This window comes from Cervus elaphus, chromosome 20, assembly GCF_910594005.1.
Source record: "Cervus elaphus chromosome 20, mCerEla1.1, whole genome shotgun sequence".
Classification (NCBI taxonomy): domain Eukaryota; kingdom Metazoa; phylum Chordata; class Mammalia; order Artiodactyla; family Cervidae; genus Cervus; species Cervus elaphus.
In genome coordinates this window covers 72,781,399-72,797,145 of record NC_057834.1, presented here as the reverse complement: position 1 = coordinate 72,797,145, position 15,747 = coordinate 72,781,399, and the positions used below count along the sequence as shown (strand labels likewise).

At 37.6% G+C, this 15,747-nt stretch overlaps 1 protein-coding gene across 4 annotated transcripts in view; it reads left to right on the top strand.

Annotated features, from left to right (window-relative positions):
• The window catches only part of FNBP1L (formin binding protein 1 like), a 112,864-nt gene that overhangs the window by 65,689 nt on the left and 31,428 nt on the right, over nt 1-15,747 (top strand). For 3 of the 4 annotated variants that reach the window (XM_043875840.1, XM_043875837.1, XM_043875838.1), the window contains exons 3-5: nt 10,081-10,134; nt 11,424-11,571; nt 12,241-12,303. In XM_043875840.1, coding sequence (XP_043731775.1) covers nt 10,081-10,134; nt 11,424-11,571; nt 12,241-12,303 — 265 coding nt within the window. Of the gene's footprint in view, nt 1-10,080; nt 10,135-11,051; nt 11,191-11,423; nt 11,572-12,240; nt 12,304-15,747 lie in introns of all 4 variants that reach the window. The other variant, XM_043875839.1, reaches the window with a different exon arrangement.

Here is a 15,747-nt window from a genome sequence, read left to right as displayed (position 1 = left end):
TTTAATCTCCTTGCCGTCCAGGGAACTCTAGCACCACAGAGTCTTCTCTAGCACCACAGTTCAAAAGCATCAGTCCTTTGGTACTCAGCCTTCTTTATGGGCCAAGTCTCACATCCGTATATAACTACTGGAAAAACCATAACTTCGTACGGACCTTTGTTGGCAAAGTGATGTCTCTGCTGCTTTTTAATATGCTGTCTAGGCTTTCTCTTTAAGAATTTCCCACAGTTTATTTCACTTAGCACAATGTTTTAAGGGTTTATCTGTGTTGGGAAGTATATCAGAATTTCCATCCTTTTTAAGATTGAATATTATTCCATTGTATGGATAGTACCACATTCCGTTTATCCATTCATCTGTTGATAAGCATTTGGGTTTTTCCCACATTTTGGTATTGTGGATAGTGATTCTGCAAACATGGTGTCCAGATGTCTGATTCCCTACTTTCAATTCTTTGTGTGTATACCTAGAAGAGGAATTACTAGATCATATAGTAATTCTATGTTTAATTTTTTGAGGAGTACCGTATTGTTTTTTGCAGTGGCTGATTTAGTTTGCATCCCTACCAGTAATACACAAGGGTTCTAGTTTCTCTACATCCTTACTGGTGCTTATTATTTTCTGGGTGATTCCTTCCTTACTACCTTCCTATACTCCTTCCAGCCTTCCTTCCTCCCTTTTTCCCTCCCTGTCTTTTTCTTCATTCATCTGCCCTTTTTGGCTTCTTTTTGTGTGTTGGCTTCATTCTTTCAGTGCAGACTGACTTTTTTGCTGCACATGGCAAGAAATATACTCACCAATAGTTAAGTTTTGTGTTTGAGAGATTCAATTCTCATCCTGGCCTCAAAGTTCTGGTACAAAACATTTTCCATCTCTGGGTCACTTAACTGAGACCTTCAAATAAGGTCATCTTTGTTAATCTGGCAACTCTTAAGCATGATAACTGTTATATAGAGGGAGGGAGATTAAAACAAAAGATACTAGTCAGTCTCAGATATCTAATACTACCCTTTTGCCAGAAGCAATATGAAGTGGTACAAAAGTTACTGCAGTTTTACATTGTTGAACTTTGCCATTTGATACTAGAATACATTCTTAAATAAATGTTGGTATGTTATGCATCATTTTAATACACTTTTCTCGCATTAATGCTGTTTTTTTGCTAATGACGTATTGCTGTTTTATATTTTAGATTAGGGAAATGATGTTAGACAAAAAGCAAATTCAAGAGTTGTTTTTTTTTTTTTTTGAGTTCAAAATGGGTTGTAAAGCAGTGGAGACAATTTGCAACATCAACAGCGCATTTGACCCAGGAACTGCTAACAGATGTGTATACAGGAAAGTGGTGGTTCAAGAAGTTTGGCAAAGAAAATGAGAGCTTTTAAGATGAGAGTGCTATGGCCAGCCATCAGAAGTTGACAGTGACCAATTGAAAGCAATCATCAAAGCCGATCCTCTTAGAACTACACGAGAAGTTGCCAAAGAACTCAGTGTTGACCAAGCTATGCTTGTTTGACATTTGAAGTAAATTGTAATAGTGATAAAGCTCAGTAACCAGATGCCTCATGAGCTGACCACAAATGAAAAAAATGGTCGTTTTGAAGTGTCATCTTCTCTTATTCTGTGCAACAACAACAATCCATTTCTCAATTGGACTGTGATGTGCAACAAAGTGGATTTTCTATGACAACTGGCGATGACAAACTTGAGGTTGGAGCGAGAAGAAGCTCCAAAGCGCCTCCCAAAGCCAGACTTGCTCAAAAAAAGGTCATGGTCACTGGTGGTCTACTGCCAGTCTGATCCATTACAACTTTCTGAATCCTGGTGGAACCATTATATCTGAGAAGAATGCTCAGCAAATTGATGAGATGCACTGAAAACTGCAATGCCTGCAGCCAGCATTGGCCAATAGAATGGGCCCAGTTCTTCTCCATGACAACGCCCGAATGCATGTCACACAACCAACTCTTAAAAGTTTTGCCTCATCCACCATATTCACCTGACCTCTAGCAAACCAACTACCACTTCTTCAAGCATCTCGACACTTTTTGCAGGCAAAACACTTCCATAACCAGAAGGAGGCAGAAAATGCTTTCCAAGAGTTCACCGAGTCTTGATGCATGGATTTTTATGCTACAGGAATAAACAAACTTCTTTCTCATTGGCAAAAATGTGTTGATTGTAACGGCTCCTATTTTGATTAATAACGATGTGTTTGAGCCTGAAAAAGAGAAAGTTGCTCAGTTGTGTCTGACTGTTTGCAACCCCATGGACTATACAGTTCATGGAATTCTCTAGGCCAGAATATTGGAGTGGGTAACCTTTCCCTTCTCCAGGGAATCTTCCCAACCCAGGGATTGAGCCCAGGTCTCCTGCATTGCAGGCAGATTCTTTGCCACAAGGGAAGCCCAAGAATACTGGAGTGGGTAGCCTGTCCCCTCGCCAGCAGATCTTTCTGACCCAGGAATTGAACTGGGGTATCCTGCATTGCAGACGGATTCTTTACCAGCTGAGCTATCAGGGAACCTCAGTTTGAGTGTTTGAGCCTATAGTTATGATGATTTAAAATTCACGGTCTGAAGCTACAGTTACTTTTGTACCAACCTGATAGTATGATTTGTTCACTCTTTACAAATGATATGGTATTTATCACCTGTTAAACAGTAATTGGAACTCGTTTTCGTTCAGTTACTCAGTCCTGTCTGACTCTTTGCAACCCCATGGACTGCAGCATGCCAGGCTTCCCTGTCCCTCACTATCTCTCAGAGTTTGCTCAAACTCATGTCCATTGAATCAGTGATGCCTTCCAGCCATCTATCTCATCCTCTGTCATCCTCTCCTCCTGCCTTCAGTCTTTCCCAGCATCAGGGTCTTTTCTAATAAGTCAGCTCTTTGCATCAGGGAGCCAAAGAATTGGAGCTTCAGCTTTAGCATCTGTCCTTCCAGTGGATATTCAGGATTGATTTCCTTTAGGATTGACTGGTTTGATCTTGTTGTCTAAGGGACTCTCAAGAGTCTTCTCCAGCACCACAACTGAAAGCATCAGTTCTTCGGTGCTGAGCCTTCTTTATGGTCCAACTCTGACATCTGTACATGACTAATGGAAAAACCATACCTTTGACTGTATGCACCTTTGTCGGCAAAGTGATGTCTCTGCTTTTTAATACACCATCTAGGTTTGTCATAGATTTTCTTCCAAGGAGCAAGTGTTGTTTAATTTCATGGCTGCAGTCACCATCTGCAGTTATTCTGTAGCCCACCAAAATAAAGTCTGTCACTGTTTCCATTTTTCCCCATCTGTTTGCCATGAAGTGATGAGAACAGATACCATGGTCTAAGTTTTTTGAATGTTGAGTTTTAAGCCAGCTTTTTCACTCTTCTCTTTCACTTTCATCAAGAGTCTCTCTAGTTCCTCTTTATTTTCTGCCATTAGGACAGTGTCATGGGCATATCTGTGGTTATTGATATTTCTCCCGGGAATCTTGATTCCAGCTTGAGCTTTATCCAGCCCCACATTTTGCATGATGTACTCTGCATATAAGTTAAAATAAGCACGGTGACAATATACAGCCTTGGCATACTCCTTTCCCAATTTGGAACCAGTCCATTGTTCCATATCCGGTTATAACTGCTGATTCTTGACCTGCGTCAGGTTTCACAGGAGGCAGGTAAGGTGGTCTGATATTCCCATATTCAATGATTCAAGAATTCTCCACAGTTTGTTTTGATCCACATAGTCAAAAACTTTAGCTTAGTCTATGAAGCAGAAGTAGATGTTTTTCTGGAATTCCCTTGCTTTTTCTCTGATCCAACAGATGTTGGCAATTTGATCTCTGGTTCTTCTGCCTTTTCTTAATCCAAGTTGTACATCTGGAAGTTCTCAGTTCACATACTGTTGAAGCCTGCCTTGAGGGATTTTGAGCATTACCTTGCTAGAATGTGAAATGAGTGCAGTTGTGTGGTAGTTTGGACATTGTTTGGCATTGCCCTTCTTTGGAATTGGAATGAAAACTGACCTTTTCCGGTCCTGTGGCCACTGCTGAGTTTTTCAAATTTGCTGGCATATTGAGTGCAGCACTTTGACAGCATCATCTTTTAAGATTTGAAATAGCTCAGCTGGAATTCCACCACCTCCATTAGCTTTGTTCGTAGTGATGCTTCCTAAGACCCACTTGACTTCACTCTCCAGGGTGTCTGGTTCTAGGTGAGTGATCACACCATTGTCGTTATCCAGGTCATTAAGATCTTTTTTGTCCAGTTCTGTGTATTTTTGCCCCCTCCTCTTAATCTCTTCTGTTCTGTTAGGTCCTTACCATTTCTGTCCTTTATTGTGCCTATCTTTGCATGAAATGTTCCCTTAGTATCTCTTAATTTTCTTGAAGAGGTCTCTAGTCTTTCCCACTTTGTTGTTTTCCTCTGTTTCTTTGCATGGTACACTTAGGAAGGCTTTCTTATCTCTCCTTGCTATTCTTTGGAACTCTGCATTCAGATGGGTATATCTTTCCTTTTCTCTTTACCCTTCGCTTTTCTTCTTTTCTCAGCTATTTGTAAGGCCTCCTCAGACAGCCATTTTGCTTTTTTGCATTTCTTTTTCTTGGGGATGGTTTTGATCACCCCCTTCTGTACAGTGTTACGAACCTCCATCATAGTGCTTCAGGCACTCTGTCTCAGATCTAATCCCTTGAATCTATTTGTCACTTCCACTGTAAAATCATAAAGGATTTGATTTAGGTCATACCTGAGTGGCCTAGTGGTTTTCCCTACTTTCTTCAAGTTAAGTCTGAATTTTGTGATAAGGAGCTGATATGAGCCACAATCAGCTCCAGGTCTTGTTTTTTGCTGACTGTATAGCTTATCCATCTTCAGCTGCAAAGAATATAATCAGTCTGATTTTGGTATTGACCATCTGGTGATGTCCATGTGTAGAGTCTTCTCTTGTGTTGTTGGAAGAGAATGTTTGCTATGACCAGTGTGTTCTCTTGGCAAAACTTTGTTAGCCTTTGCACTGCTTCGTTTTATTCCAAGGCCCTACTTTCCTGTTACTCCAGGTATCTCTTGACTTCCTACTTTTGCATTCCAAACCCCTGTGATGAAAAGGACATCTTTCTTTGGTGTTGGTTCTGGAAGGTCTTTTAGGTCTTCATAGAACTGTTCAACTTCAGCTTCTTTGGCATCAGTGGTTGGGACATAGACTTGGATTACTGGATATTGAATGGTTTGCCTTGGAAATGAACTGAGATCATTCTGTCCTTTTTGAGATTGCATCCAAGTACTGCGTATCAGACTTTTTCGTTGAGTATGAGGGCTACTCCATTTCTTCTGAGGGATTCTTGCCCACAGTAGTAGATACAGTGGTCATCTGAATTAAATTCACCCATTCCAGTCCATTTTAGTTCACTGATTCCTAAAATGTCAGTGTTCACTCTTAGCATATCCTGTTTGACCATTTCCAATTTACCTTGATTAATGGACCTAACATTCCAGGTTCCTATGGAATATTGAATTAGAACTCAGAGCCTCTCAGATGTTGAAACATTCAAAATGTAAAGGTGATTTATGTGCCTTAAAATTTTTTTTTACGTTTTACTTCATTTAGAACTGTGAAATGCAGTTTAAATAAAAGCGAATTAATGTTTTTAGAAATTATTTGGAAAGCTTATAATTTTCACTGAAGTTCAACTATAAACATGACAGAACTAGAATGGATAAATATTAAAATCAGGAATTTAAATATAAGTTAAGTAGTATGATATATTTAATACCACATAAATAGTTAGAATATAGAGGGAATACTGTAATTTTTAGAGAAGCTCATTAAATTTAGAAGCCTTCTCAGACTACTGAAGAGTATTAGTTCTTCTCTATTCGTGGTGCATGATCCTAAGGTACTGGGAAAACATGGATGAAACACACATGCATCAAAGCAAAGTGGTAGCTTGTCTATGACATCTGTTATAATTTCTATAATATGTACCTGTATAAAACTTTAATTCCTGATTTATAACACAATACTCCAAACATGTGTTACATATAAAAACTACTTTCATAATTGGTTGCTTGGAGAATCTCTGATAGAAGAGAGGGAAATTTTTTTCATAAACAGTAGCCTAGGGAAACTGACGCTAAGGGCAGATTTTTAGTAAGTTTTTATTTTATATTGGGATGTGGTTGATTAACAATATTAGTTTCCAGTGTACAGCACAGTGATTCAGTTACACATATAAATGTACCCATTCTTTTCCTTTTCCATTTAGTTTATTACAGAGTATTGAGCTGAGTTCCCTGTACTATAAAGTGGGTACTTATTGGCTATCTATTTTAAATATAGCATTGTGTACATGTCAGTCTCAAACTCCCAATCTATCCCACCCCCTCCCTTTTCTCTCCTGGTAACTATAAGTTTTTCTCTTAAGTCTGTGACGCTGTGTCTGTTTTGTAAGTAAGTCTTTTGTAATAAGCAATATCATATGATATATGTCTTTCTTTGACCTCCTTTTAGTATGATAATCTTCAGGTCTATCCATGTTGCTACAACTGGCATTATTTCATTGTTTTTAATGGCTGAGTAATATTCTGGGGGGTGTGTGTGTATATATATGTATAAACTTTATCCATTCATCTGTCAGTGGATATTTAGGTTGCTTCCATGCCTTAGCTATTGTAAACAGTGCTGCAGAGAACAGTGAGGTGCATGTTTTCGTTCAAACCATGTTCTTCTCTGGATATGTGCTCAGGAGTGGGATTGCTATATCATATGGTAGCTCAGTTTTCAGTTTCTTAAGGAACCGTACTGTTCTCCATAGTAACTGCACCAATTTACATTCTCACTAACAGTGTCGGAGATTTCTTGAGAGAGATTAATTGCATAAAGTATTTTTAGTTTAGGAGCAATGTGCATGTTTTACCCTTACATACTTAACGTAAGCCAGAGATTTATTTGACCTAATAAGTGTATTATGTTAAAAATTCAAAGCAGGGATTTGTGGGACTTAGTAATAACCAATCACACCTTGGAATGAATTTTTGCTGACGTTAGACTATTTTCTTAGAAAGTCCAACTGAGATCAGATGCTTTGAGGAACATCTTTTTTTTGAGGAGATAAATTCTCTTGGTATGCTTTTATCATAATTTTTTTTTAATTAGAAAAAATTGTAATACATTTAAGTATGAATCACTTCTCAGTCCCTCTCCCTAGAAATATTATTAATAATTTGTTGTGTCATCATCTCCTAGCAGAAGTTTTGATTTAGTGGACTACAAGAACATTTTGGACTATGCTGTAGTTTCTCTAGTGTCTTATATATGGTTTCTAAGAGCTTTATTGGGCCTTGGGAAGAGTTGCCTGTAGCTGGGTAACTTTTACAGAAGAGATGCAAGAGCAATTTTTAAAAATTGCTGAGTTTTAAGCTGGCATGCTCAAAAGGTAAACATATTATTACTTTCTTCTTCCCCTTCCCTCTTGTGGTATAGGTGCTCTTCCTCCCAGAAGCTAGAGATCAAATTAGTGTTGTATAGGCTATGTTTAAGGTATGAGTATCTTAAGACTTTAGTGTTTTTAATGTCTGTGGCAGTAGCCATAATCTTTCAAGTGTCAGAAGCCCAAATTATATTGGTTTAAGCAAAGAAAAAAGTGTATGGTTTATGTGACTGAAAAGTTTAGGGATCTGGGTACTCAGAAAAGTAAGAATTTCTTTTTCTCCTGATTTTGCTCTCCTCTCTGTTGATACAGTTCCCAAGTAGCCTCTTTAGGGTTGTGTCCTATCAATTTAACTTTAGAATAAAGAGAACATACTGATAAACAACAAGGACCTACTTACCGTGTAGCATAGGGAACTCAGTGCAATATTCTGTAATAATCTAAATGGTAAAAGAATTTGAATAAGAATAGATACATTTATAGTTATAACTGGGCTTCCCTGGTGGCTCAGATGGAAAAGACTCTGCCTGCAATGTTGGAGACCTGGATTTGATCCCTGGGTCAGGAAGATCCCCTGGAGAAAGAAATGGTAACTGAATCACTTTGCTATGCACCTGAAACTAAAACAACATTGTTAATCAACTGCACTCCAATATAAAATAAAAATTAAAAAAGAGAACATCTCTTACCAAGAATTTCAAGAGAAATTTTAGGATTGACTTTGGCATGGATTTATGAATCTGGAAGTGTTCTGTGGGACTTACCTCATGGTCCAGTGGTTAAGACTCTGTGCTTCCACTGCAGCGGGCCCAGGTTCAATCCCTGGTAAGGGAACTAAGATCCCACGTGCCATAGGATGTGGCCAAGAAAAGAAAACGGTGTTCTGAACTGTTACATGTGGCCAGCATGCCACAACTGCATAGGCATGACAATAGAGGAGCTGTAGTTTAGGATATACTCAGTTGTACTAGAATGATAACTCCCAAATCTCATGGGCTAAGCAGAAAAAGCTTGTTTCTTGCTCATGCAAAGTCAGCCACAAGGCTAGGTGATAATGCTCTAGTAGTCCATGTGGTAACTCAAGAATTCATATTATTTTCATCTTGATCTTAACATGAATCTTCCACAGTTGCTTCAGCAGGGAATGAGGAAGCCTGAGGATTATGCATGAGCTGTAAAGCTTTAGCTTGGTATTTACACAAAAGTTACAGCCCATTATACAGAATTAGCCTCAAATGGAAGTGGGCTGGAAAATGTATGAGATAACAAGGTTTTTTTGGTGAGCAGAAATGTGTCTGCTACAAACTGTTACAGAATAAAATAGCATATTAAGTGATGTAGGTAGGCAAAGACAGCGTGTTGATTATAACCTGTAACTCTAAATAATGTTTAAAATGCTGATACACAAAAAACGGTTCAGAATTTGATACTACTTGCTCTTTGGAATGTTCTTTGCCCAAGTTTGACTTGTTTTTGTTTAAAGTAATTCATGGATTCATGGTTTAAAATCACTGACTTTAAAAGTAATTTCTGGAATGCAATCAATTTATAGGTTGGAGACTGTAGTTATAACCATAATACCATAAATTAATCAATTACCTCATAATTGCCAATTTCCATGAATATTATAGTTTCAGTTCAGTCACTCAGTCGTATCTGACTCTTTGCGACCCCATGAATCGCAGCGCTCCAGGCCTCCCTGTCCATCACCAACTCCCAGAGTTTACTCAAACTCATGTCCATTGAGTCGGTGATGCCATCCAGCCATCTCATCCTCTGTCGTCCCCTTCTCCTCCTGCCCCCAATCCCTCCCAGCATCAGGGTCTTTTCCAATGAGTCAGCTCTTCGCATGAGGTGGCCAAAGTATTGGAGTTTCAGCTTCAACATCAGTCCTTGCAGTGAACACCCAGAACTGATCTCCTTTAGGATGGACTGGTTGGATCTCCTTGCAGTCCAAGGGACTCTCAAGAGTCTTCTCCAACACCACATTTCAAAAGCATCAATTTTTTGGCGCTCAGCTTTCTTCACAGTCCAGCTCACATCCATACATGACCACTGGTATATCTCAAATTATTTGTGATGATGGACTAGATTCTTTTAAAGTGTCTACTGATGCTTTTATAAAATACAAAAAATTTTGAATACTTGAAAAATGATGTAAAAAGAGACATGAAATACCCTACATTTTTTGCTGTTAGATTCAACATTTATAAAATTACTCTCAACTTTTGTACTTAGCTTGTTGTGGGTCAGTAATGAAGACTAAGTGGACTTTTACTTAATCCATGGATCATGTTTTGAGGAGCATGCTATAAAGGACTTTGGTTAATGCTTTGCAAATACTGTCTCCTTTAATTCTCATAGTCCTATGTGTAGAGGTTACTTTTACCATCACTTACAGAAAACAGGGCATAGAGAGGGCAGTAAGTTGCCCAGGGTCATACAGATGTCACATAAAACACATGTGGTCCAGTTTGACTCCAGAGTCTGTGTGCTTGTCTGCCTCTGATTTTGCAGAGATGAAATGATAGATGATCATTTTACTGTCTTAATTACTTTACATCATTAAATTCTTGGTTTAATGAAATTGGAGAGTTTTGGAATATAAGTCAATTTCGACAACAGCATTTTTAACAAATTTTAAAAAATCTTCTTCTTATAGAAATCTGGTTAAGAAGTACTGTCCCAAACGTTCCTCCAAAGATGAAGAGCCAAGGTAAATTATATACCTATTTATTATTGCTGATGAAAATTTAAAAGTATATTTTTGTTATTTAGTTAAATAAATATTATACCATTAGCTTTTTATAAAAGTTTTTAACAAGATTTGTATCATAATAAAAAATTATGTTCATGAAAGAGGAAAGTACTTTTTTTTCTTATGAGAATGCATACTTCAGTGGGTTTGATGATAGCTTTTTAGGATAGTTGATGTGTGAGTTCTAAGTAATAGGTGGATTGGGACTCCACTTGAATGGTGTAGTCTCCAGAAAAAAAAGGGTATTTTTTTTCCATACTTTATTTTGTAGTTGTCAGCTTGTTAGATTCTTGCCTTTCTTTTACAAATAGTAAAACAATTTAGCTGTTTGGGTTAAAGGGGTAATGAAAAGGAATATGTTTTCAGAGTAATTTTGGAACTCTGAATAAATAGTTAGGGATTGCCTACGAGCTTTTTGGCATTCTTACACGGTGAGGGATACATGGATGGTTGTAAAATGCAGAAACAAAAAGAAACTGGATGGTTGTAAAATGCAGAAACAAAAGAGACTAAACTTAAAACAACTTTGTGTATGATTGTCAGTTATTTAGAGGATTTAGTTATTCAGAGGTTTAGTGTTAATGGAGTCCTGTCTGAGCTGTGTGCCTTCAGCTTATGTAAGAGCGTTCCCGCAGTGTATTCAAGTAGATCTATACATTTTAATACAGTTATTTTCTTTGTCTCTCTCCTTCCCTCCACACACATTTTTTTTACCCTTATTTCTGCCCCTTCTTACCCTCTGTGGTGCCAACCAAAGTGGCACTTCACTTCCATTCAGGATGTGGGCAGGCATACAGGCAGCTGTGTCCAGAGCTGATAGCAAAATTGTTCTGTAGATCACCCATCGAGATGCATTTGAGTGGTATGATTGGCAGGTTCTGTCCTGGAGAGCAAGCACATCATCTCTGCAACAGGCTCAGCTGCCAAGCCTAGGAATCCAACCAAGTGCATTCCCAAGCTCAGGCCAGTCAGTTGGCAACGTAAGAGATTCCAGTATGCCAAAAGAGCCTGCAGGTAGTATGCTTATTATTTTTTGACCCCCAAATCCTTTTATTTATAAATTATGACTACCTGGAGATATATAAACATGTACAACTAGAGCTTAATGCAGAGCTTAATTTAGAGCTAGTAGCTGAGATTTAGGATGCATATGTTAAAATTGGTTAAGTGTCAGGTTTGATCTGTATCACAAAAACATTTATAATGAGAATAAAAATAAATTTTGCCATTTTTAATGTTTTTGTCAGGTTTACTTCGTGTATAGCCTTTTTTAACATCCTTAACGAGTTAAATGACTATGCAGGACAGCGAGAAGTAGTAGCAGAAGAAATGGCGCACAGAGTTTATGGTGAATTAATGAGATACGCTCATGATCTGAAAACTGAAAGAAAAATGGTAATTTTTATCATTTTTATACAGTTATAATAGCATATACAATATTTTCACAGAAATGAAGTAATTACTTTGCCTTTTAAAATTACGTATGTTCATTCCGCATGAACTGATTTTCTGTTTCACTACATTTCTTCTAGCTTAAGTTATCTCAAGACATTCTTGCTAATTTGTGATCATTTTGGATTTAAGACTGAGGTTTGGTAAACTGTAGCCAGCAGGCCAACTCTAGCTTACTGCCTGTTTTTGTTTCCTAGTTACCATGAGCTCAGAATGGTTTTTACATTTTTAGATAGTTACTTACATATTGCGGTGGCCACTTTTGTATTACATTAGCAGAGTTGAATATTTGCAAGAGACCACGTGGTTTCCAACACCTAAAATATTTATCTGACCCATTATAAAAGACTTTTTCTACCCCTATTCTCTATAATCATGTATTTTTCTAGAGATTTTATGTCTTAAAGATTATATTTGAAGTATTTAAATAATATTCTAGAAAATGAGTTTTAGAGAGTTTTTCTCTTCCTGAGTCTTGGTAAAGTTACATAATTAGTACCTTGAAAAAAATTAAGTGAAAAGTCTTTTGGGAGAGGCCTTTAGACTTTAATTGGTGTTTAAATGTAATTTTAAAATTTGTTTGTTTTTTTTTTTGGTTGTTATCACCTTTAGCATCTTCAAGAGGGACGAAAAGCTCAGCAATATCTTGACATGTGTTGGAAACAGATGGATAATGTGAGTCACGTTTTCATGTTTGACATAGATTTTCGCAGACTGGTTTAGCCCTGAATTCTTCTATGTGTGTGCGTGCTCAGTTGCTCGCTGGTGTCCAGCTCTTTGCGACCCCATGGACTGGAGCCCGTTAGGCTCCTCTGTCCTTGAAATGTTTCACACAGGAATACTCCAGTGGGTTGCTGTTTCCTACTTGAGGAAATCTTCCTACCCCAAGAAACAAACCCTTGTCTCTTGTGTCTGCTACATTGGCAGGCAGATTCTTTACTACTGTGCTGCCTGGGAAGCCAAAATCTCTTGTTTCTTATCTATTTGAGTTTAATATTTCTCATTGTAGTTTTATTCTTAATTTGACACTGATGTAAATAGAGAATGTGAGGTCATTGTGTCCATTTTCCTTTTTTTTTTTTTGTATGGTTCTATACTTTGTACCAACTCTGTAATCTTCAGGTATCTGTAGACATTTAGGAAGAATCTTTTTGTCTTTGTAGTTATTGTAAAGTATTGGTAGAGGATAGAAGTAATAAGGAAACAGTGATATATCTTAGAAGACCATTTGACTAAGACAAAGAGAACCTGGGTTCTAGTTCTACCTTTCCCTTAGCATCTGATGTTTTCATGACTTCATTTTTAGTAAATGAAAAATGAAGACAGTGGACTAGATGATATAAAATGTTTCTTCCAGTTCACTGGATCTCTAAAAATGTAAATGTAAGATTCTAATCACCAGTACTGATTGAGAATTCTTAGGTATATTAAGAATTAAGTCAGTTTTCATTTTTGTTTTGATTTTCTGATTGGTTTCAGCAAGACTTTAAGGGAGTGTTTATTTATTAAATTTAAAATTGCCTTAACTCGCACCCTTAGTACTGCCACCTAATGAGTGTATTTGCACAAAATAACAAACGCCTACACTCAGGAGTTATTGGTTCCTTTAAAGGCTGGAGTTGACACAAATCATTCCTGTTGATATGTGCTGACTTACCTTTAGAATAATTGTTACTAAGCAAAAGTTGTAAGAGTCAAAAGAAAGCGTCAAAAAATGTAGGAGAGATTTAAGACATTAACAGTATTGTGAAATAATATACTTATGTGTATTGAAAACACCTGCAGTGTGTATCGAGTTTGTACAGAAGCAGATGTGGTGATGATGTGGTTTTGTGGAGCCTGCAGTCTAGTGAGAGATACACAAATACAATTTTTGTGTAATATGGAGAAATACATGCAGGATTCCTTTTCTAGTCCCATGTCTTCATGTCTAATCAAGGAAATACAATTGTAAAATGTCTTAACACATTTGAAAGGAGATTTAAAGAACTAGCAGGGATAGATTGAATTAGTGATGGAGTATTGAACATTGAGGGGGGAAAAATTGACAACTGTTAACCCAGGATAAACAAAAGAAGGCCCCAGTGACATTTAAGATGAGGGCAGAAGACAGTAGCCTGTGAAGAAGATTCTGAAGGAATGATCAGAGATTGAGAAGAGTGAAGCATCAGAGACTCCAGGTCTCTCAGATTACTGGTTTCAAGTAACAAAGCGTATGACTTTATAAGAACAGGGCTCAAAATCAGATTAGTTCCAGAGTTGGTCAGTAGCTCAGTGATGTCACCAAGGCTGATCTTTCTGTCTTTGTTGCTGTCTTGACCATGATTTTTTCCCTCAGGCTTGTCCCTTATAGTCAGCAGTTGACTTAAGCAGCCAAACACCACATCCTCATTCAGTTGCATGTAGAAGCAAGAAGGGAAGCATTTCTCTTCTGTTTGGTTTAACCAGGGAAGAAAAACTTTCCAGAAAACCCCCAGCAGAATTCTTCATGGATGCCTTTGACAGGATTAGATTCTTTGACCATGCCCTCCCTGGTTCTGGGGTGGCTGGTAAAGCAAGTTATCATCTATTTCCAGCCTCCATACAGGGAGGTATGCTCTTCTAAGAAAGAATAAGGGAGTGGAAGTGGCTGTTGATTAGGCTACAGCACAAAGGATGAAAAAGGGAGAATCTTTTCTGTATCATATCATATAATGATATAATATCTTTCAGGGAAGGAGTATTTTTAATATTATTGTACTCATGATTCTTTTGCTGTTGCTAGGGAATTATTAGGTATTTTTTTTTCACAAACAGTAATACACTTACTGTAAAAGTACTTTTGTGTATATGCATTGCCTCAGATTATACCAAAATTAGTAGCTATAGCTATTCAGTTTGAAAACACAGCTCTGAACTGAGTTTCAGAGAATTCAGTGTAGAAATGTAATCTTCACAGGAAAGTGACATTCTGCATTTTATGCATATTCAGATATATTTATGCTTTGAATAAATTTTAAGTATCATTTGATGTTTCATACTAATCAAAATAGTAAGTGCATTTTAAAGTTTTTATAAGAAATTTCTTGCATCAAATTTTTAAATTTAATGTAACTTACAGGTATTCCTGGTACTAGCTATAAGGTCAACTGAGCTAACTCAGACATCTTTTGGCTCCAGAAGCATGCATGCTCATACACTTCAGTAATATCCATCTCTTTGCGACCCTGTGGACTGTGGCCCGATAGACTCCTCTGTTCATGGGGATTCTTCAGGCAAGAATATTGGAGTGGGTTGCCATTCCCTCCTCCAGGGATCTTCCTGACCCAGGGATTGAACCTGTGTCTCTTGGCAGGTGGATTCTTTAGTGCCACCTGGGAAGCCCTTGGTTACAAATACCTAGATATAACAGCTAAAATATTTTTTATTGTATTTTAAGCTCAGCAGAAAGCTCTTACCTGAGAGAAAGGGAAATCTTTTAACTGCTGGAAGCTAAGGATAATCTAAAAGCCAGAGCAATAGGTGTAAGAGGTGATACAGTGGCATTTGAAAAGTGATTCCAGAGGTACGGTTTACCAGGACCTTGCTAAGGGCTTGGGATTTAGTACTCACACAAGGACAGAGTTTAGGTTTTAGCTCTGTGTGAAGAGTTGGAACTGAAATCCCTGTATTAAGTTTGAATCTTTGAAGGGTTAAACCTTTAGTGAAAAGTGGCAGGAACTCTGGACAGGCCAAGGGAGACAACAAAGAACCTTGTCTCAAAAAAAAAAAAAAAAAAAAGAACCTTGTCTCTATCTGAAGGTCAAGGAGTGGGAGGTATCCTATGAGAAAGTTAAACCTTTTGACCTTCTAGTTAATGAGGTTTGCACTGTGTGAATAGTTTTGTAATGCCCAAGACAAAAAATTGACCTTGTAACTGGTTAAACAGAAAATACTGACATCCTGTGCTTTCTTCTTAGTAATTCTCAGAATAGAGGTAGCAAGGTATATGTTTTCCAGACAAGAAGTTGGAAGAGTTTCCTCTGTGGAATTTGCTTAGCTTGAGAGGAAAAGACAAAGATACAGGCACCATGGTTTCTCCAAGGAAACTGCCAGCTAGCTTTTAAAATAGGAAGAGCAGATTGGCAGAAATCTCCAGAC